At 35.0% G+C, this 24,365-nt stretch overlaps 1 protein-coding gene across 2 annotated transcripts in view; it reads left to right on the top strand.

The window, feature by feature from the left end:
• The window catches only part of ATAD1 (ATPase family AAA domain containing 1), a 66,496-nt gene that overhangs the window by 25,965 nt on the left and 16,166 nt on the right, over nt 1-24,365 (top strand). For both annotated transcript variants that reach the window (XM_007963469.3, XM_007963467.3), the window contains exons 4-8: nt 2,174-2,294; nt 7,864-8,064; nt 15,002-15,108; nt 20,447-20,536; nt 23,752-23,802. In XM_007963469.3, the coding sequence (XP_007961660.1) occupies nt 2,174-2,294; nt 7,864-8,064; nt 15,002-15,108; nt 20,447-20,536; nt 23,752-23,802 (570 nt within the window). The remainder of the gene's footprint in view (nt 1-2,173; nt 2,295-7,863; nt 8,065-15,001; nt 15,109-20,446; nt 20,537-23,751; nt 23,803-24,365) is intronic.

The following is a 24,365-nucleotide window of genomic DNA, read 5'->3' as shown; positions in this document are numbered from 1 at the left end:
TTCTAGCATTTTGTGTCGGGGTCCTAAAGATCATGGCCGGGTTCATTGATTCTCTAGGCTGAATCATAAGACTTGGCATATAGTTGTATTCCTGTATATGATTTATTACACTGAAAAGATACAAAGCAAAATCAGCAAAGGGAAGGTGGCATGGGATGAAGTCTAAAGGAAGCCAGGCACAAGATTCAAACTGGAGTCACCCAGTGCTTAATTAGTGCATCAAGTTGTGACAGCACATGTGCAATGTTGTCACCAGGAAAGCTCACTGGAGACTCAGTCTTCAACATATTTATTGGGGGCTGGTTATATAGATTCCCTCTTCCCTTAAATGTACCAAAATTCTAGACTCCCAGAAGGAAAATGGGTGTTTCACCATAAACCATATTGTTTGCACAAACAGTTTAGGCACAGTGTCAAGAAATGATGGGATTCTCCTGAAATCTAAGTTCCCACATGCCAGCCAAGGGCCAGTCTTGCAAGTATGCCTTCCCAAAGGATAACAGTCTCAGGCTTACTTTGTTAACTCTTTTTCTGTACACGTTTGTTTAGTAAAACTTTTATATATTTGCCTTTGTGGTATATAAAGCATACTGCTTTAAGTCATGTGGATGTTTGTTTTATGGAGTTTAAACCTAGATTTTCATAATATGGTATGATAACACAGGATACTGAATCCCAGGTTTTCCGTTAATGGCCTTGGCAAATAATTTCCTCTTTGAGTCTCAGTTCCCTCATGTATAATCTAGAGATAATAAAACCTGCTTTACCTACTTCATAAGGATTATTTTGAGGATGAGCTTGATGTAATGTATAAGATCCTATATGAATATTTTGTAATGATAGTTACACATTTATAAATTCTATAAATAGAATATATTTCCCTAATACATTAATGATATATTGCTATAAATAAATGGAATGAAATAGCCCCATCTCCAAATCTAGAAAATAAAAGTCTGCAGTGTCTTAATATCTGTGTATACAGAGACATGCACACACCCTAGAATTAAGCCTGCATTTGAATTTGATTTATAGATTTATAATGGTACCTTCTTGGAACCCTACCTATGTTAATTTCTGAATAAATCTGTACTAGCAGACTTAGTTTTTTGTTGCAGTTACAATGAAAGTTATTTTTTTTTCGGATCTGGCTGCTGGTTTGCACCTTTCCTTTTTATCATTTTTTTTTTTTTTTTTACATTATGAAGGAAATGAATCTATTGTAAAGTATTGCTTCTGATTGGCCCCAACTCCAGCTCCTTTACTGTGCCATTCCTTTCAGGACAAGTTGAATCAGGTTTTGCTTGTCTATTTTGAAAATATGTATGCCCTGTTTTTATTTATAGAGATACTTCCTTAAGTTTCAACATAGATTTAAACTTTTTTTTTTTTTTTTTCCCCGAGTGGGAGTCTCGCTCTGTCACCCAGGCTGGAGTGCAGTGGCATGATCTTGGCTCACTGCAACCTCCACCTCCTGGTTTCAGGCGATTCTCCTGCCTCAGCCTCCCAAGTAGCTGGGACTGCAGGCACACACCACCACACCCGGTTTATTTATTTATTTATTTATTTATTTTGTATTTTTAGTAGAGACAGGGTTCACCATGTTGGCCAGGCTGGTCCCGAACTCCTGACCTCGAGTGATCCGCTCACTTGGCCTCCCATAGTGCTGGGATTACAAGTGTGAGTGACCACGCCTGGCCCATAGGTTTACTTTTGATGGATAAAATTCAGAAGTCATGTTTTGTAAGACCTTATTTCTAAAATTAATTTCCGTGGTGCTTGACAACATCCTGTGTAAAATAGGTACATTCCTGATGAGCTCTTTCCCATTAGCCAGTGCTAAATTATGTCTCAGCTGGTTCTCAATATTCTTGTGGCAGAGTATTTCCTCCTTATAAGTGGAATGAATTTAGCTTATTAGACCCTTGCAGATTTTTGAGTACCTGACTTACAGATTTTTAATAGTAGATAGTTGACTATTAAATTCCTTTTTCCATTTTCATAGCAGTTTATTTCATTATTGCTTGGAAAAGTCTTTACTCATGTTAATATATGATTTTAACTTATTTATGTATAATTATCACATTAACATTTGCTATTTTGGGAGGGTTCTTTTTTACTTCAGTGAGTGTACATTTGTAGTAAAATTCATGCTGACCTTAACTTTTGCCAGGTTACTTGGAGTGATATAGCAGGTTTAGATGATGTCATTACGGATCTGAAAGACACAGTCATCTTACCTATCAAAAAGAAACATTTGTTTGAGAATTCCAGGCTTCTGCAACCTCCAAAAGGTATGGCAAAGGTATATATTCGCTGAAAGCGTTAAAATCCTAGAAAACATCGAAACTTCCTGCATTGTAGAACTAGTTTTTGTGAAATAAGATTCTCAAGAAGATGCAGAGATCTAGGTGAAAATTTCTTAAAATAATTGCTCATTCTTTAGCATCTGAAATTGAGATAAGCTTTTTCCCTGTATTTACATATTAAAATACTTGTTAAAATAATCTCCTTCAATTTCATTTCTCTTACTTCCAAGTAAATTAAAATTTGGAAAATCAAGATTAAAGAAAAATTCAAAATCATAATAGAAGGTTTTTGTTTTGTTTTGTTTTCAAGCCAAGACATTTTTTTCTTGTTTCACAACTCCAACAATCTTATTTTTAGAATGTAATGATTCTTTTTCAGGAAATATTGATCTGCAGATGAACTAGAAATTAAATATTTCACTTTGATGGAGATGTTTGCTTATTCAAAATCACTTTGAAAGTCTTGGAACACAAGAATTGAATGTGCTTATAACTGCATCATTAAGTGTAATTCTTGTTCATTCAAATATTTTTCTTTTCTCCTCTTCTCTTCTCTTCTCTTCTCTTCTCTTCTCTTCTCTTTTCTTTTCGAGATGGGGTCTCACTCTCTCACCCGAGTTGAAATGCAGTGGCATAATCTTGGCTCACTTCAACTTCGCCTCCCAGGCTCAAGTGATCCTCCCGCCTGAGCCTCCTGAGTAGCTAGGACCACAGGCATGTGCCAACACGCCTGGCTCTTTTGTTATATTTTTGGTAAAGATGGGGTTTCACCATGTTGCTCAGGCTGGTCTTGAACTCCTGAGTTCAAGTTCTTCACCTGCCTTGGCCTCCCTGTGTGTTGGGATTACAGGCGTGAGCCATCGTGCCCAGCTTGTGCAAATATTTCTGTCATGCTTAATGCTTGTTAAAGGTGATTAGCTCCTGTCTAATGTATTGCCAAAACTATATGGGTTTGATATATGTTGTTAGTCAAGACTGAACTCAAATTATTAGTCACATTGATTTTTCAAAAAAGTGGATCTTTAAAAATATCGCAATAGCATTATGTATGTTTAAATTATTATGCTTATAATCTATCTAAATTTACAGCTATTTCAGTAAAATGCATTAATTTACATATCAAAGGTAACTGAAGCCTATACTTGTGCATTTTATGCACTACATAATTTTTGTTTCTGTTTAGTGGAGGATGACAGTTAACAGTAAAAATGACATGTTCTTTTATTATTAAAACAACAAAGCTATTAGGTGTTTCTTTTTGTTTTCTGAAATAACAACACTGCTTATAGTTTTTCCTAACAAAACACTTTTAGTTTATTGTGATTCCCCCCCAAAAAAAATTTTTGCATGATTACTTGAGCCCAGATCAAAAATGTATGGCCATAGTCGGATTATTTAGTTAAGTCTTTATTACCCTTTTCCAGATTATTTGTAGTCTGAACAAAAAGTAACTTTTCTGCATTTTTAGTTCTCAATTTGACAATGCTAGTGAATTTAGGAAAGTAAAATACTCTTTATATGCTGTTAGAGAAAGCTTCTTTTTTTCATAAGTGACATCTTAAATCAGGTAATTGGGTGATTTCTCCAGTTGGACTTGGTTTAAAGACCCAGTTAGCAGAGTGGATACCAAATTATGGAGGGAATACTTCAAAAGTTATATGTAAATTTGCTTCTTATTTGAAGGCATTGTCCAATTTAAAAGTTACATGAATATTTTCTGATTATATAAAGTTTTGCTATTTGAACTTTTTCACCTTTATGTTTTTGGACAATTTTTAATCAAGAAAAACAGTTTTGAAGATCATTAATTTACGTTTTGACCCTCAACATAAATTGGATATTAGTGTATAGAATCAGAGTGTAAAATCAGATGCATCCTTATTTGTTCCATTTTGGGACTGGAAATAGGTTACCTAGGTTGGAATTATTGACAATTTTATGTTATCCTTATATAGTTTATTGCTATCTGAGCTGAAAGTGATCACTGCTTCACATAGACTACAAAAAGATAATTGGAGAGTGACTGTGCAGTATCTATGCAGTGCATGAGGTCATATGTAACTACTGTGTATAGATATAAAGTTGAAGCTAGTGCACACCATCATGCCACTAATTGATGACAGGGAAATTGGGGCACACATAAGATACTGATGGTTATGTTAAAAAAAAAAATGATTTTCCCCCCAAACGTTTAAAAATTTACAACAGTTAAAATTCCAACAAAATCCATCTGAATACCATATGGCTTCCTCAGTAAACTTTCTGAATTCTGTATTGTTATTTTGGTGTATAAATTTTATTATATTTGTGAATGTTATACTTCGTGTTTTGGTGCATTCTTTAAAATGTGAATAACCTAAGGAAAAAAATAATTTTAAAAATAGATTTTCTGAGGTTATAAAGACCCATATTCTTCTCAAGTACTTTATATTTAAGCAGATCTAATTTATATAGATGTATATTTTTGTACCATTTGGACAATTTTTATATTAAAGCCGATAAACTGTTGTCCAAAGAAGAAAAATAGTCACTATTAAGGTGGAATATTAGTCATAAATGAGGATTATCTCAAATTTGGATTTGTTTGTCCTAGTACTTTTTTTCTTCCTTATCCTTTTTTATTGAGACAGAGTCTTACTCTCTCTCCCAGGCTGGAGTGCAGTGGTGTAACCATAGCCCATTGCTGCAGCCTCCTGGGCTCAAATGATCCTCCTGCCTCTCGGTCCTGAATAGTTGGAACTGCAAGGCATGTACCAACCATGTCTGCCTAATGTTTTAATTTTTTGTAGAGACAGGGTCTCACTTTGTGGCCCAGGCTAGTCTTGAACTCCTGGGCTCAAGTTATCCTCCTGCCTTGGCATCCCAAAGTGTTGGGATTACAGGTGTGAGCCACTATGCCCAGCCTCTTCCTAAATCTTTTATTTGCATGTAGCACTTACTAAGTAAAGCCATTACCAAATACATCCATCTTAAAAAGGGATTTAAATTTTTAAGCCTCTATATAGCATAAGATAATAAACACAGTTTTTATTTGTTGAAATTGGTTATAAAACTATGAGATTAAGCTGAAATAACTAATTTAAAGGTTGCAAAGCTAGTAATTAAAGCCAAATGCCTCACATTCATTTGCAGTACTCGTTTGTCACCTATCATAAATATTATCACTGTGGAGACCATTTTAGGAAAGTATGTAGAAAAGGTGCCACTCTAAATAATGTTATCTCTAGACTGACTGATAATGTGTCAAACAAGCCAACGTGAATTTTAGTGTGACTTTTTTTTTTTTTTTTGAGAAGGAGTCTCGCTCTGTTGCCCACGCTGGAGTGCAATAGCGCAGTCTTGGCTCACTGCAAACTCTGCCTCTGTTCAAACTCTGTTCAAGAGAGTCTTCTAACTCAACCTCCCGAATAGCTGGGAATACAGGCGTGCACCACCATGCCTAGCTAATTTTTTGTATTTTAATAGAGTCAGGGTTTCACTGTATTACCTAGGATGGTCTCAATCTCCTCACCTCGTGATCTGCCCGCCTCAACCTCCCAAAGTGCTGGGATTATAGGCGTGAGCCACAGGAGTGGGGATAAAGCAGTTTACTGAATAACTATAAGGCTAACACTTATGTAACTACTACATAGGTCAAGAAGGGGATATTGACAGCTCCTGTACGTTATTTGTTACAGCCTATCCCCAGAAAGTTAGCATAGCCAATAGCCAAAAGCTTTCTTTGCATATTGTATCTTTAGGCACTCCAGACACTCGTAACTGCTCAGTTAATAACACTAATTTTAATCCTTGAAGAAGAATATTTGGAAAAACTTCATCCTGCTAAGAAGTAACAAAACCGAACTACTAGAAAGGAAATATTCCAAGTGATAAATGAATAATTTGAAACAAACACAACATTCTAAAAGCACTGAATATGTTTATGAAGTGGTAGAGTAGCTACAAAGTCAACAAAATATGGAGGCTTTTGCATAAATACTTTGTTCTAAAACCCTGAAATTTAATTTAGTTTTTAAGAAAGTACTAGGTGTAACAGTATAAAAACCCAGAGATTTAAGTAACGTGTATAAAAGTTTTCTAATGGATATGCATTCTATATTAAATTATGTGATCAAAATGATGAAATTAATGATAATTCCAAGTATCTGCAAACTAGTGGTTTTAGATTACTATTCTGTATTGTTTCATATGAGCCATCCAAAAGAAAAGTGTCAGTAGAAGATTCAGATTATAACTGACTTAACCAAATTTTAAGCACCTAAGTGAACTTAGCTAAAATTTGCAGAATGTTGAAAATACAATTAACATGTATTGGTAAAGCTTATGGATTTAAATTTAAATGTCAGCTATGGAAAAGTTTAGTATGATTAAACTTGGATTAGTTGCTGTTAGAACTTGAATCTTCAAGAATTATGAAGACCAGTAGAAAATTCTATGTATGCTTGAGGAAGAGCTTGAACATTATTTTGAAGTGTTTGATGTGAAAAATAAAATTGCTGGAGTTATGGAATCAGGTGCAGATTTCTTATTTTTTTAAAAAAATGGAGATATTTTTGGGGAATTTCATACAAAATTATTTTTCTTCTCATTTTGAATTTTATTTTTATTATATATAAGAAAATTTTGGACTCCTCCAGATTGCTTCCAGTTTACCCTAGCATGCCATCTATATAGATGGCATTTTAAAAAATACTCTTTCATAGGAAAAGTTGAGTTTTTAATTAAGCAAGTATTTTGAGAGGTCTGCCTATTACAGTTTTTGTTAGGGCTGTCTGTAGATGGTTTATTTTCATAACCATCGTTGTACTAAGTTTAGGTACCAAATCATGTAGTACTGAATTTAGTAATTTAGTAAAATTATAATTTTAGTATTATATATTTAATGTTATTAAATTTAGAAAATGCTATCTCATTTTAGTTGAGAAACAGTTGGTGGTAGTTCCCAAAATGTTCAAGTGTTACCTTAAATTGTATTTAGCAACAAAATGCTGTTAATGGAGACCATAGGTTAATAATATAGTTTTATTCTTTGGAAATTAAAACAGGAGTGACTGATAATTTCTGTTTCTTTTAGGAAAAGATTATCAGTTTGGAAAAAGGCACATGTCCTTTGACTAAAACTTAATCTGTGAGCAACAGCAAAACAGTGTTTGCCACAATCTGTTTTGAAGTTGTTTACCTTCTGTAGGCTAATATCAAAGCACTGTGGTGCTTTGTTTGCTTGTGAAGGTGGAGGGCCTTAGATGATTTTGCTTATCAACTGTTAATAAAGTGGTATGAATTTGGATGTCAAGGTGAGCATTTAAACTGAACCTTTTCGTGAAGGGAGAGGGCACAGGATGCTGTCATCACCAAATATATGCTCTTAACTGACACTGAACTTAGAACATGGCATCTTGCTTTCTCCTGTCTTAACTACTATAAACAAGGTTAAATAAAAGCAGGATTGAATATTGGGAAAGTTTTTTGTGGAAAGAGTTAATATTCTATTGATTATCATATAAATTAAAGCAAAGATCCCCTTAACGGCAATAAATAACATATTCATTTCCAGGTGTTCTTCTCTATGGGCCTCCAGGCTGTGGTAAAACGTTGATTGCCAAGGCCACTGCAAAAGAAGCAGGCTGTCGATTTATTAACCTTCAGCCTTCGACACTGACCGACAAGTGGTATGGAGAATCTCAAAAATTGGCTGCTGCTGTCTTCTCCCTTGCCATAAAGCTACAACCATCCATCATCTTTATAGATGAAATAGGTATGCTATGTTTTCTATATGAGTGTTTTTAAAGGCCATTTTTAAAGATATTTAGATAATCAGACTTAGTTTTTAACATTTATTAGGCCGTATTAATAAAACAAAGAACGTAACCAACATCATAATATGCTATGTATAATTTCTGTGTTGTAGAATGAACCATAGACTATATATTCCCCTACTTGATAGATAGGTTTTTCTGTCTTCTCTGTTACAAACAGTATGCAGTGGACACCCATGTACATGTTTTCTCATGTATATATGTTTGCCCGAGAAAGATAGCTAGAAGTTGAATCATTTGGTTGTGTGGATGTATCTGTCTTCAACCTCATTAGGATTACCAGTTCTTTAAAGTTATTATACCTATTTATGTTTTCCTGCTTGGTAGTAAATTTGGGCATCTTTTAGCATGTCAATTAGTCATTTGGATTTTCTTATTTGTGAATTCTCAGTATTTCTTTGGAGTTATTTGTAGTTTTATTTTGTTGATGTTTATTATGATTACACCTATTTTCTAGTTTGTTTATCTTTGTTTCTGATATTTTTTTTTTTACAGTTGTCTATAGTCAGTATTTTTCCTTTGTGGTTTATACTTTTTGTATCTGGTTTACAAATACCTTCACTATCCCCATAAATGTTCTCTTTTTAAAAATTATATGTAGCATGAGATAGGAATCTAATTTCATTCTTTTCCAAAAAGACAGCAAACTAGACTATCCTTTGCTGTATGTCATGACTTTTATATTAATGGACTCTTGCTACATTTTATGGATTTATTTTTGTTTTGTTACTGGTATGTATATTATAAATGTGTATAGTTATACAGTATTATTAGTATTGGGATATATATTTATATAACTATTACTGTACTTTTGAATTATATTTTATTGTAGTTACATTTAGTATGATAGGCTATGTAAACATGTAGAGAGAGAAACAGATATAGATATATAGTATAGCTTTGTTTTGGTTACTGTTTGCTTTATGTATCTTTTCTCATCAGTTTACTCCAGTTATTTTGGTTTTTTGGTGTGCATCTTGAACAGAGGAGCATATAGCTGGTTTTTTGTCTTTGTTTTTGTTTGTTTTTAAGACAGCATCTCACTCTGTTACCCAGGCTAGAATGCAGTGGCATGATTATGGCTCACTGCAGCTCAGCCTCCCCAGGCTCAAGTGAACCTTCCACCTCAGCCTCCTGAGTAGCTGGGACCACAGGTGTGTGCTACCACACCCCACTAATTTTTGTAGAGTCAGGGTTTCTCCATGTTGCCCAGGATGGTCTAAAACTCTTGGGGTCAAGTGATCTGCCCCGCCTTGGCCTCCCAAAGCATTGGGATTACAGGTGTGATCCACCACACCTGGCCTATTAGCTATATTTTCTAAAAATTGTAATCTAAGCTTCCCTTTAACTGGGAAGTGTGATTAGTTTGATTTTATTATGATAGCTGAGATAATTCAGATTTCTTTTTAAAATTTTTTTTTTCACACTCTGTCACCCAGGCTGGATTGCAGCGGCACAATCATGGCTCTCTGCAGCCTTGACCTCCCCAGCTCAAGTAATCCTCCCACCTCAGCCTTCCAAGTAGCTGAGAATATAGGCGTGTGGCACCATGCCCTGCTAATGTTTTAATTTTTTTGTGGAGATGAGGTCTTACAGTGTTGCCTAGATTGGCCCCAAACTTCTGAGCTCAAGTGATCCTCCTGCCTCGGCCTCCTAAAGTGCAGGGATTATGCCACCTAGCTGATTGATTTCTGCTATATTATTTTTTGCTTTTAATTTACCAGTCTAGTAGACTTTTTTGCTTTATTCCCTTTTTCTTGCTACAGGTTTAGAAGTTATACATTCTTTTACTTTAGTGAAATGTTTAGAATATCAACTTAAAAGTCAAAGGTAATCTCTACCCTCCTCCCAAATAATTCACAGAGAACTTAGAACTCTTAGGTAATAATAATATCTCATCTCTTACATGTTATTGTTAAACATTTTATTTTTCTTATACCTTCTATATTGTTTTATACTGGCATTGCTTGTTTAGTGCCACGTTTGCTAGGTTTTTGGCTCACCATTGCTTCTTTGATCTTGTCTTTTCTAGATTTAACTTTGTTTTTACTGAAGTCTTTCAAAGTTCTTTCAGCAAAGGTTGTATAAAGAGTAGATTCTTTCTGCGTGTGAAAATGTGTTAATTCTACCTTCTCTCTTAAATGATACAGCGTAACTTTCAGCATCTTAAAGCTACAATTCCATTGCATTCTAATCTTTCTAATCTTGTTGCTTTTGAGAATTCTCCTTATTGCCCTATATTTGTAAGTAATCTATCCTTTCTTTCTAGTTGCTATTAGATTTTTATGTCATTCTGCTATTTAAGTATGGTTTTCTTCTAGGTCTGCATTTATTTTCATTTAGCCTGCTAAGCCTTATGGTGGTTTATCTGAGGATGTGTGTCTTTCATTAATTCTGGAAGATTTCTCAGCCATTGTATATCTTTGCATGTTGCAATGCTCCCATTAAAAAAAAAAAACAATTCTCAGGCCAGGTGTGGTGGCTCACATCTGTAATCCCACCACTTGGAGAGGCCAAGGCAGGAGGTTTCCTTGAGTCCAGTAATTCGAGACCAGCCTGGACAACACGTGAGACCCCATATCTCAAAAAAATACAAAAATTAGCCAGGTATGGCAATGCATGCCTCTAGTCCCAGCTACTTGGGAGGCTGAGGTGAGAGGATCACTTGAGCCCAGGAGATTGAGGATATTCAGTGAGCCAAGGTCATGCCACTGCACTGCAGCCTGGGCAACAGAGCAAGACCCCATCTTCAAAAAATAAAAATTCTTCATCTCTTTCATTTTGAGTCATTTCTACAGTTCATCATTTAGTTGTGTACTATATTTAATCAATTCTAAAACATACTTTTTTTTTTTTTTTACATTTTAGCATCTTCAGAATTGGGAGAGCATGTTACAATTGAGTTGGCAGCATTTTAAGTTTCTTGTTGGTACATAAAATAATGGTACAACTTAAAAATAATTCAATTTTTGAGTAGGTTATAAAAAGCAATTCTTTCCTTGGCTATATTTAATCTTTCAACCATTGGGTTTGTTTTTTGTTTATTATATTTGAACTTTAGAAGTTCTGTTTGGTTCTTTATAAAATGTTTCCCTTTTTTATTGTAGCTTGCTCTTTTAGAATTTCAATCCCTTTTATATCTTTAGAATTTTAAGCATATTATTTTTGTACAGTTTTTGAATTGCTCTTTTCTGAAATTCTAATTTTACTTTATGTTGACTCTTTTTTTATATAGTGGTTTGTTTCCTTGTGTCATTTGTAACATTAGATGGCTTTAGGCTTGTTTTTATATGAGAATTATTTGTTGCCTAAGAAGATCTAGAATACTTTTTCTGTCCTCTGCTTAGAACTTCAGGGGTCTGATTGTTCAAAACCAATTTTAGATAATTTCTCAGTTTGTGTGTTCCCGGACTGAATGGTGGTACAAATTTAGACTTCATACCTGAAAGAGACTCCCCATGGTCCTAGTTTTTTATGTGTAAGGAGGACATTTTATCCCTCAGAGCCCAAGCAAAGATGGACAAGTTTCCTTGTACAGTGATGAGCAGAATTCTTTTTTCTTGTCTACCCTTTCTGTGAGTGTTAATCCTTCCAAGCATCTTGGCTTCAGCCTGTATGTGGATGTTAACAACAAAGCAGAACCTTTTGATGCTATGTATGTCTATATGCATACCTGCTGTGTTTATAAACACACAGTGGCATAATCACGTCAAGGTTTTCCAACTCTTATGTTCAGTTCCACTTTTTTCTGAACTCTGGGATTTTTTTTCTTTGTTTCTTGTAACCTCATATCTTCATTAACCTTTTCTAAAATACATTAATAGTGTTTCTTTTTAATAATGGTTTTACGTTTGCAGAATTGAGCAGAAATCATATAGAGAGTTCCCATATGCCCCCCAGATATATAGTTTCTCCTAGTATTAATACTAGCATAAGACATTTATTAATGAACTAGTATTGATACATTGTAGTTAACCAAAGTCCATGGTTTAAGGTTCATTCTTTGTGTTGTACAGTTCTTTGGGCTTTGACAAAGCATAATGTTTTTTATTTATCATCACAGTCTCATACACAATAGTATCAAATATTTGTCCTTCCCTTTTCGTCCCAAACTGCTGGCATCTGCTGATCTTTTTTACTGTCTCTATGGTTGTACCTTTTCTGTAATGTTACAGTTGGAATCATACAATATGTAATCTTTTCAGACTGACTTCTTTCCCTTAGCAATATGCATTTAAGTTTCCTCCACATCTTTTCATGATTTGATAGCTTATTTTTATTGCTAAATAATATTCTATTATGTAGATGAACCACAGTTAGTTTTTTCATTCATCTATTAAATGACACCTTGTTTTGGGCAGTTAGGAGTAATGCTGCTGACAGCATCATGTGTAGGTTTTCCTGTGGAAACAGGTTGCGTCTCAATTGGGTAGAATACCTAGGAGTCCAACAGCTGGATCATATGGTAAAATAATGTTTAGCTTCGTAAGAAACTAGCAAGCGGTCTTCCAAAGGGGCTGTACCATTTTGCATTTCCACCAGCAATAACTGAGGTTCCTGTTGCTATACATCTTCTCTAGCATTTGGTTTTATTAATTTGGGGGATTTTAGCTATTGTAATAGGTATATAGGTATCTAATAGTTTACCATTTTTTAAATTTGCATTTTCGTAATGACATGATGTTGAGCATTGTTTCATATGCTTATTTGTCATCTGTGTATCTTTGTTGAGGTGTCTGTTCAAATCTTTTGCTCATTTTAAAACAACTAATTTTTTTATTGTCTGACTTTTTAATTTCTTAATTGGTACATAATAATTGTACATATGTATGAGGTACCTATGCAATGAGTAAATCAGGCTAATTGGAATATCTGTCACCTCAAAGATGTATCATTTATTTGTATTGGGAACAACAATTAGGTTATTATCTTATTGTTGAACTTTAAGAATTCTTTTTATATTTTGGGTCCAAGTCCTTTACCAGGTAGGTGTTTGCAAATATTTTTTGCCAGTCTGTGGCTTGTCATTTCATTTCCTTAGCAGTATCTTTCACATAGCAGGAATTTTATTTTATTTTTATTTTTATTTTATTTTGTTTATTTTATGTATTTTTTTGAGACAGAGTTTCACTCTTGTTGCCCAGGCTGGAGTGCAGTGGTGTGATCTCAGCTTACTGCAATCTCTGTCTCCTGAATTCAAGTGATTCTCCTGCCTCAGTCTCCCAAGTAGCTGGGATTACTGGCATTTGCCACCATGCCCAGCCAATTTTGTATTTTTAGTAGAGATGAGGTTTCACCATATTGGTCAGGCTGGTCTCAAACTTCTGACTTTAAGTGATCCACCTGCCTCGGCCTCCCAAAGTGCTGGGATTACAGGTGTGAGGCACTGTGCCCAGCCAGGAATTTTAAGTTCAACTTACACATTTATTTTTGATGGATCATGCTTTTGGTGTTACATATAAAAATTAATCACCAAGTCCAAGGTCACCTAGATTTTCTACCATATTATTTCCTAAAAGTTTTAGAATTTTGTGTTCTACATGCACATTTGTGATCCATTTTGTGTTAATTTTTGTGAAAACTACAAAGTCTGTGTCAGTCAGTTTTTTTGCTTATGAATGTCCAGTTGCTCCAGCACCATTTGTCAGATGTGCATTTACTTTTTTTAAAAAAATAGCACCTTTCAATCTTATAAAAGAAAATTGTTTTCTCCTTTTTAAAAAAAATCATTTCGTGTTCATTGTAGATAATTTGGAAGACAGAAAATAAAAGAGAAAGTTAAACTTGTCCTTAAATCCATCCCTGAGCTATAACACAACGTAATTAGCATTTTTGTATATTTCCATAAAAGCTTTTTTACCAAGTATAACATATGTAATGTGCATTCCAGCATATATGTTTTAAATCATTTTCTGTCCTACATTTTTCTGCTTAATAGTGTTTTACGCATTTTTCCGTGTTGTTTTTGTTTATTACCAGGAAACTGCATGAGAAAAAAGTATGCGACCCTATAACTAAGAACGCAGTGGGTTCAGGTGTCCTAGAAAGTTAAGAGGCAAAATGCACAGGCTTTCCTCTGAGATTCCACATAACTCTTCCAGCCTCTCAGTACTAGATCCTTCATTTTTCTTACGTATGTTGTCATGAATGTATTTTTAGAGAAGAAACAAAAATTATGAATGATCGTGTTTTAATTTGCCTAATAATTTACCAAGTTTATTGTATCAGAATAGTGTCTAAAACACGTAGCCCAATTTCTTTGTAATCTTTCATAAAGTTTTCAGCTTTAAAACAATTTTTTCTTTTATTTTCATTTTTCTTAATTGACATAATTACACATATTTATGGGGTACAGAGTGACATTTCAATGATCACTATAGTATATAGTGATCGGATCAGGGTAATTAGAATACCCATCATCTCAAACGTTTTTCATTTCCGTGTGTTAGGAACATTTGAAATTACATAAAGAGTAAATAAAATAAGGCTAGGCATGGGGGCTTATGCCTGTAATCCCAGCACTTTAAGAGGCTGAGGCAGGAGAATCACTTGAGGCCAGGAGTTCAAGACCAGCCTTGGCAACATAGTGAGACCTGTCTCTACAGAAAATAAAAAAAAGTTAGCTAGGCATGGTAGCACGTACCTGTAGTGCTAGCTACTCGAGAGGCTGAGGCAGGAGTATCACTTAAGCCTGGGAGTTTGAGGTTGCAGTGTGCTGTAATTGCGCCATTGCACCCCAGCCTGGGCAACAGAGTGAGATCCTGTCTCAAAAAAAAAGGTGGGGGGGTAAATAATTAATTCTTAATTTCTAAAGTTAAGGACCTTTTACTTCTAGATTATTCTTAATTTCTAAGGTTAAGGACCTTTTGCTTCTAGACTCCTTTCTACGAAACCGTTCAAGTTCTGACCATGAAGCTACAGCCATGATGAAAGCTCAGTTTATGAGTCTCTGGGATGGATTGGATACTGATCACAGCTGCCAGGTATTTGAATAAAATCTGCCCTCAACTTGTGTTGATTTTTTTGTTCTTAATAGAAAATTTGCTGGACTACTTCTTATGCTTTTGTACAAACTTTTTTTCATAATTATGTACACTTACGACTAAGTGATAAGGATCCAAAAGAATATGTTTTGTATAATCTTTATCCAATTTGAGGACTTCGTGTTTACCAAAACATTAGTAGATTGACTAAATGCCTGAAACAGACGCAACAGAAGAGAAAACACCAGAGTAAAGCCTGTCCTTGAAATTTTCAGAACCTACAGTGCTAAGGAGAGGAAGTGACTAGTGTCTGTGGGTATTGTGTACATTTTTTAAAAAACTATTCTTTCTCTTTTCCTTGACTCTTACTTGACTTTTACTGTAATTCCTTATAGTCTTTACTCTCAATTCTTAGTCACTTCCCTGATTTTCATTTGACAGAGTTCATTAGTAGCTGAAACTGACAACACTTTCTCACTTCTTGTCACCTAAGCCTATCTTTAGGATCCCAATTTTATACAAGACAGACTTGTATCCTAGGCTTTGTCTCTTCCTCCTGTATGGCTGTGAAACCATAGCTTGTTCCCTTGTTATGTGACCAAAGAGAAAGAGCTTTATTTTTCAGTTTTCCTCTTTAGGTTCCCAGTTTTCATTTATTTTTTGGCCTCTGAATATTCCATGCTTTCTTGTCAGCTCAGTGGTTTAAAAGAAGGTTAAAAAGAAGTTAATGTGGCATGTTTGTTTTTTCAGCCAGATTGTTGGAAATAAACATCCTAGAACCATTTTCCTTTTTTTTTTCTTTTTTTTAAATGAATCACTTATATCTCATGGAAAAGTTAACAGTGTTCTTTTTGTTTTTTTAACTTTAGTATTTTCTCTTTTTTTTTTTGAGACGGACTCCTCTGTTGCCCAGGCTGGAGTACCGTGGTGCGATCTCGGCTCACTGCAACCTCCACCTTCTAGGTTCAAGCAATTCTCCTGCTTCAGCCTCCCAAGTAGCTAGGGTTACAAGATGCGCACCACCATGCCCAACTAATTTTTGTATTTTTAGTAGAGACTGGGTTTCACTATGTTGGCCAGGCTGGTCTCGAACTCCTGACCTCAGGTGATCCACCCACCTCACCTTCCCGAAGTGCTGGGATTATAGGCATGACCCACTTCGCCCAGCCAACTTTAGTATTTCCTATTTTGTAATCTGTTTTTGCCTTTTTTTAAAAAAGTATTATATTTAGAATTACTTCTTTAAAATTCAGTTATTATTTCTTCAATTATTGTTTATTCTCAGTGTTTTATCTCCTTCTGGAATGCCAGTTGGATATATGTAGGACCTTATTTCTATTTCATGTTTTGTTTTGTTTTGTTGAGACAGGTCTCGCTCTGTTGCCCAAGTTGGAATGCAGTGGCGTGAACATGGCTGTCACTGCAACCTCAACCTCCTGGGCTCGAGTGATTCTCCTGCCTCAGCACCCCAAGTCTCTGGGACTATGGGTGCACGCCACTGCACCTGGCTAATTTTGGTGTTTTTTTTTGTAGAGACAGAGTTTCATTAATTTGCTCGGGCTAGTCTTGAACTCCTAAGCTCAAACAGTCTGGCCGCTTTGGCCTCCCAAATTTAGCTGGCATTACAGGCTAAACCACTGTGCCTGGCCTATTTCATGTCTTTTTTAACATCTCTCTCATATTTTCTGTCTTCTTGTGCTATGTCCTGGATAATTTCTTTTCCTTTCTTCTGGTTCATTTGAAGTTCTTCTACTATCTGACTCTTTCATTGAGCTTATTATTTCAAGTATTATATTTTTCAGTTTTAGAAATTCTTCCAGATTGTTTTTCAGATCTATCAGGTCAGTTTTGATAGGCTCTTGCTTATTACTCATGTTTCTAATTGGATTAGAAAATCAGAACCCTGGCATCAACAAGCTGTGTGACCTTGGCCAAATTTTATAATACTCTGTATCTGTATAGAGGGAATAATATCTATAAAAAGGGAGGATAGTACCTACCTCAGAATTGTTATGAGGAATTAATCTGAGGAAGTACATAGGCTTTACCGCTAGCCTTAGCTTAATTCCTTTACTTCTTTGCAAAATTGTAGGTTAATTTATTTGAGTCTTTTAAATATTTTCTTTTTGTGGCCAGAGGGCTTCAGGATCCCTTAAGCCCACCGCATTAGCATAAGTCAAAAGTCTAAACAACATCATTCTCAAGAAGAAAATTAAGCCATATGTCCTCCTTCTACATTATGTTTGTGAAGGTATAGTTTTATTACAAGGAACACATCCTTTAGTTTTTGTTGAATGGTTAGAGAAAAAACATAACATAGATAAATTTAGGTAACATTAATAGAAACATTTTTCATTAATAATTGGTTTTGATAAATCTGTGGGGTTTATCGGTTGCCAAAAACTAATTATTCTCCCTGAGAAATAATACTTAAAGCACCTAGACAATTGGATAGTTAGCCCATGTAAGAGAAAATATCTTAATATTACGTACCCTGTCAGAGCATAGTGTTCAGTTATTTTCAGCAGGGGATACAGCAGCAATTGGATGAAGTATTCTCCAGAGCCACTTCATCCAGAGCTCCACAGTGATTCTGGTACAGCATAACTTACAACAGAGTTTTCAGAACCAAAATTCCTTACTGCACTAGTAGCAATTACAGTTTTCATTATGATGAGTTTTGATTTGAGAGAGCAAATGAAGATGCTGCTTTTTTATTAAACTGCAGCCACTTTTTAACCTTTATTGTATTTTGGGGGGGTTAAAATTGATATTACTAATTTTGAGTAATAGTTTTAGACATATTCTACTTTCATATGAACCAGTTAGCTCTTCTCTAGAATTGTCTTTTCTATGATTATGGATAGAGCCCAGTCCCCTAGCTAGCTTTCTTGTAATATGGTCACCAAGGAAATAGAAATAGAGAACGGCTCGATGAAACCCGTCACTGTTTCTGGAAACCTTAGTAACTGATGACATATTTTTCATCTTGAGAGACACGAGACATAAAAGATAGGGTTTTTAGGATATTCATTGATGAAGTTAAAAGTTCTGAGATGTAAATTTAAGTCTGATTATTTTACATGTGAAATGATAAAATTATCTTCATGTGTTAAGATTTTTTTAAAACTTTTATGTTAAATTCAGGGGTACATGTGCAGGTTTGTTACATAGATAAACTTGTGCGTTGGAGGTTTGTTGTACAGATTCTTTCATACCTAGGTATTAAGCCTAGTACCCATTAGTTATTTTTCCTGATCTTCTCCCTCTTCCAGATGAAGCTGGAGGCCATGATTCTTAGCAAATGAATGCAAGAACAGAAAATAAAGATTTTTTTTTTTTTAAGTTTGAACAACTAACACCTAAAAGGAGCATTGCTTTTGTTTCTTAAGTAGTAAAAAATTACTGTTGCTTCCTGTTTTAAATTTTAGCTCATTTCTATTGAATTAATATATATGAAAAGGTTCTCTGCTTTTGCTGCTTAAAATCACTCCTTAAAATTTGCTTCTTTATGTGAAACTACAAGTGATTTCAATCACTTTTGTTTTTTCATGAGTATCTGTTATACATAGTCAATGTTCCAAGTTTTACTAGTTTTATTTGGATTCCTTGATTGTTTTTTAGTATTCCATCCTCTCTACTGGCTTTTAAATTTTGTTTTGCTTGTCCTGTGTTTCTTCAAATGCTGCCCATTTCCCTTTTTTTTTCCCCGAAATATTGACTTAACCACAGTGCCTTTTGTGGTTTTTTTTCCTTATACTCATTCATTATCTTATGCTTTTAGTTCATTCACCCACTTTTAAGATTTGTTTATTTTAAATTTGGAAGAAATTTTTTCCTTTCTATTAATTTTATTGAGTTGGAAAAAGTCAATAAAGAGGCCGGGCATGGTATTTCACATCTGTAATCCCAGCACTTTGGGAGGCTGAGCGGGGAGGATCACTTGAGCCCAGAGGTTTCAGACCAGGATAGGCAATACAGTGAGACCTCGTCTCTACTAAAGACAGAAAAATCAGCTAGGCACAGTGGCATGTGCCTGTAGTCCCAGCTACTCAGAAGGCAGGAGGATTGCTTGAGCCCAGGAGATTGAGGCTATAGTGAGCCATGTGGGTGACACTGCACTCCTACCTGGGATACAGAGTAAGACTCTGTCTTCAAAAAAAAGAAAGAAAGAAAATAAAGAAAAATAGGTATGAGCATTAATATTTTGATTTTAGGACCACTTAACACAAATACAAACTTGCATTATGTTGTGTTGTGAAAGTAACATTTTTCAAATTGTGTTTATATTTTCTTCCTCTAGGTGGCAAACTCTCACAGTTAATTGAAAGTAATTGGGCTCTGAGGCTCCTGAATGTCATTCAATGTAGAGTAGAAGTAGAATATAAGATTTGCATTATTTCAGAAATGTAAAACCTCTTAGGGAGAAATAAGATAATGTTAGAGAAATGTATTTCCATGGAATACCAATAAATTTCACTTTGGATAGCAGATGTGTATTGTTACTGGATTATACTGAAGTATCAACAGTAAAGGTAATATTGACGTCCTTCAGAAATTAACTTGTTTTATATATCTTTGTTTTTATTCATGTTTATTTTTAAAGTTCCTTTTTTTTTTTTTTTTTTTAATCTCTACGTCCTTTTTAAATAAGTGACGTAGACCTAGAAGTTGGCAGGGCTGCCAGCATTTTTAAAAAGAGTTCTTCCCAGCATTTTGATGTTTGGTTATACTCTGTTATCTTTGTTTAAAGTTGGATTACTTGAGACTTTATTTCACATTGAGAAGATACCACCTGCAGTGGGGATAGTACCATGATACGATGGTGTGAAATACAAGAAAAAGTACACAGTATCTATTACAGTTACCAGAATCTTCAGACTTATTAAGGGGAAATGATTCTTTCCATATAATATTATTTAAGGACTTGAATTATCCCCCCATACTCCCAAAATGTATACCCAAGCTATAACATAATGGCTTTCAGTCATTCAATATGTGTTCATTAAACAACCATATTTTGCAAAATACAATAGTTTTTTAAAAGCAAATTTTAATAATTCTTTAGTAGCTATTTGCAACTGAACATTACATATTTTAATTACTAGAAAGACATGAAGTGAAATGCATTAGTTTTCCAGTTTCGCTATTTGATTTATTTAGGATTAACTTAAATTTATACCTGTAAATAGTTGAATAATAGTGAATTAAAATCAGATTTCTTACAAAGGATTTAGCTAAAATACCACTTAATTTTTAAAACTAAGCCCTAGTAATAACATTCTTAGAGGAATATAATTGGTAGGTTTAACACCTTCTGCTTTCTTTATACACTTAGGTCATAGTAATGGGAGCTACCAATCGTCCTCAGGACCTTGACTCTGCTATAATGAGAAGAATGCCTACAAGATTTCACATCAACCAGCCTGTAGGTGGTCTTGATTGATATTATGAAGAGTTAAATATTCACCTTTTTTATAGGTCTTTACCTTTAATTTTAAGAAGGGAATATTTTGTCATATAGGGCTACTTATGACAGGGAAGGAATGGGGCAAAAACCCTGACAGTAGCTTCTTTGTCCTTTCCACTCTCTTTATTTCTATCCTAAGATTAGTGTTACTTGCTTCTCTTCAAAGTATATATATATATAGTTATCTCAAGTTTGCCTGGCTATTTTAGTGATTTACTTTAGGATGTAGGAAGTTATCTATATAGGAAGATACATAAGAAAATCTAAATTACAGTTTTGGTTTAGCATAGAATAGAATTGGAGAAATTTGGCTTAAAGAATTATTCTATTCAGAAGGCCTGGCATGAACAACTGGGATTTATTTGATTGAGTATTGGCAGATGTAGTCAGTGCTTCCCTGATAGGATTAATGATGCCAGTAGATATCATAGTTTACCTTAAGAATACAAATGCTTAGATGGTGTTAAACCAGTTCTGCCTTCTTTCTAGCATTTTTTGTTAGTTAAGAAGTACCCTCTAGTAGATGATTATGACTTACCAGCACACTATAATTTTGGCACAGATCTTCAAATCTCGAATTCTGTCTGCCTTCAGATTGCAAAGGAAAGAAAAAACAGATTTTACTAGTAGAAAATATGTTCCATACAATCAGCATGTTACATGTGTTGCCATTTAGTGAAACTAACTCTAATTCCATTTATAATCTGGCTAAAAATCATTTGTCACATTCATATTCTGTAATTTGTCAGATTGGTTTTTGGTAGTAAACATGATCTCTGAAAGATCGATGGTTATGGACTCTATAAAATTACTCTGATCAACTCTTTACTATAGCTACCACTCTAATAAAGTGGTTAAGTGTGTGCACATCCTTAGAAAATTTACCCAGTGAATCAATGAAAAGATTTTTAAACTTAATTTAGGAGACTATAAAATTTATTTAGTATGACGGTTTTTTTTTTTTCCCCCGCGACAGAGTCTTGCTGTGTCGCCCAGACTGGAGTGCAGTGACGCGATCTTGGCTCACTGCAATCTCTGCCTCCCAGGTTCAAGTGAGCCTGCCTCAGCCTTCCAGTAAGCTGGGATTACAGGCGCCCACCACCGTCAGCTAGTTTTTGTATTATTAGTAGAGACGGGGTTTCACTATGTTGGCCAGGCTGGTCTCGAACTCCTAACCTCAGGTGATCTGCCTGCCTCAGCCTCCCAAAGTGGGATCATCCAAAGGCATGAGCCACCACACCTGGCCTAGTATGACTAATATTTATTGAGCATTAATATGTGTCAGAGACCTGCTAAGGTCTGGTGAATGGGACATGGGCCTGGTCCTCGAAGAACTCTGTTTTGGAGAGGCAGACACAGAAATAAATAATGTAAAATATGCTTTATGAAGGTATGTTTAAAGAACTATGAGAGCGTGAGATGATGATGAAAACTAATATTCTGTCAGGGAAGTCCATGGAATTTCCAGAATCCAGCTGGACCTTGAAGGATGGTAGGAATTTGATAGGCAAATGAGACAAGGAAGGGCTTTCCTGCCAGAATGAACAAAGTCAAGAAGCTGTGGAAGCACTGTTTAATGGTGAGTTCTAAGGGTAGTTTGGTGAGTGCACCAAGGAATATAGATGGAGAGGAGGCTGAAAAGGTAGACTGCTTCTGGGTTTAGGTGAACTTTATATGCTTTGCACAAGAGTTTAGATTTTATTTTGTAAGCGAGACTTCAGAACATTTTTTTTTAATTTGTTTACTTCATTGATTCTGAAGATAATTTATAGAATCTCTGTCACTAACCCAATAGTTAGTACAATGGACAATTAAGGTTTTTTATTTTTATTATTATTTTTTAAAGACAGAGTCTTGCTCTGTCAGCCATACAATTATAGCCCACTGCAGCTTTGACTCGTGGGCTCAAACAATCTTTCCACCTGAGCCGCCTGAGTAGTTAGGACTATAGGCATGCGCCACCACGTTTGGCTAATTTTTGAATTTTTTATAGATGGGGGTCTCACTGTTGCCCAGGCTAGTCTTAACTCTTGGCCTCAAGAGACCCTCCTACCTTCGTCTCCCAAAGTGTTAGGATTACTGGCATGAGCCACTGTGCCTGGCCAGCTAAGGTTTTTGATGTACAGTAGAATAGAACATAGGATACAGTAGCATGGAAAGTAGCCAGTATTAAAGTTGTAAATTTAATATGTCCTGTGAGTAATCAAAATGGGTTGTAACAGGTTCTATCAAATTTATTATAAATTTGTATAGTGTTAACAAGAAATGGAAACTTTGTAACCTCCATTTTATTCCATTGTTAGTGAATATACTTTATAGGTTAGTTTTTTTCTTATGTAACTTATGATGTGAAGTGTATGGCTAATCTTAAATAAACTTTTCTCCAAGTGAAATGTTTAACAAAAAGTATTTATTGGTGATCATATAGCATACCAAATTAACCTTCCTACTTGACATACTTGAATTACAAAAAGAGCAGGGTTTGGTTTGTTTTTCAGGTAATTTGATTTGGTAGTCATTGTAACTAGCTGTTTTGTGATATTTGTGGGAATAGGGGTAAGTTCAGCCATGATAGTTTTAAAAAGCATCTATATTGACTATATAGCTGAGGGATTCTATAAAAGGTGCTAAATGTAGTTTGTATTTATTGTATGGTATAAAAATAGGAATTGTCACTGGGGGAAAGCGTACAGACATGTACACAAATGTATCATCACTAAATTAAAATTCACTAATATAAATTAGTGGTCAAAGGAGGAGGAGGAAATGGAGGAACTGAGAAGTTACTGTTGCTATCTCTTTAAATTACTGATAATAAATTTTATAATGAGTTTTCATGAGTTTACTACATGAAGGGAAAAAAATGAAGATTGCTGAAGTATAGAGGGAAGACATTATAGTCGTAGATACTCATTTACTCATTGAAGATTATAGGTGTGTTATTTCCCAAACGTTGTACTAGGCACTGGGGATGAGAGTAAGAAGAGACAGTTCAGTAGGAGAACCAGAGATGATTACTCTAGAGTCTTGAATCTAGTTGCTTTGACCTCTTCAAAGTTTCTGTCATCTCCTGTAAGTATTGAGAGAGACTTTAGAAGGGACAAAATATTAGGAACACTAATTGATCTTCTTTAAAAAATAAAAATGCTAAATGGAAATTATCCTGCTTTTAGGCTTTAAAACAGAGAGAAGCAATCCTGAAACTCATCTTGAAAAATGAAAATGTAAGTAGAAAATAAATTTTTTTCCCCCATCCTATAAATATGATGTTCATAAAGTTATTTTAGAGAAAAATGAGGAAGGAATCTGAGAATGATATACTCCAGGGATCCCCAGCCCCTGCAGCCACAGACTGGTACTGGTCCGTGGCCTGTTAGGAACTGGGCCACACAGCAGGAGGTGAGCCGTGGGCTAGACTAGGCTCCACTTCCTGTCACATCAGCAGCGGCACTGGATTCTCATAGGATTGCAAACCCTATTGTGAACTGTGCGCGCGAGGGATCTAGGTTGCTCGCTTCTTATGACAGTCTAATAATAAATGTAATGCACTTAAATCATCCCCAAACCATGCTCTGCTCCTCCACTTCTCCAGGTCTGTGGAAAAATTGTCTTCCATGAAATCGGTCCCTGATGCCAAAAAGGCTGGGGTACTGATACACCTTTGAACTTGACCTGAATCCTTTTGGTTGCTTATGTAACTCAGTAACTATGGTATATGTGAGTTAAAGATACTTTTCTTATGTTTTTAGAGCGATGTGCTTTTGTATATGTGCATTAAAATGCTCTG

This window comes from Chlorocebus sabaeus, chromosome 9 (assembly GCF_047675955.1).
Source record: "Chlorocebus sabaeus isolate Y175 chromosome 9, mChlSab1.0.hap1, whole genome shotgun sequence".
NCBI classification, from domain to species: Eukaryota; Metazoa; Chordata; class Mammalia; order Primates; family Cercopithecidae; genus Chlorocebus; species Chlorocebus sabaeus.
This window is presented reverse-complemented; position numbering and strand designations above follow the sequence as displayed.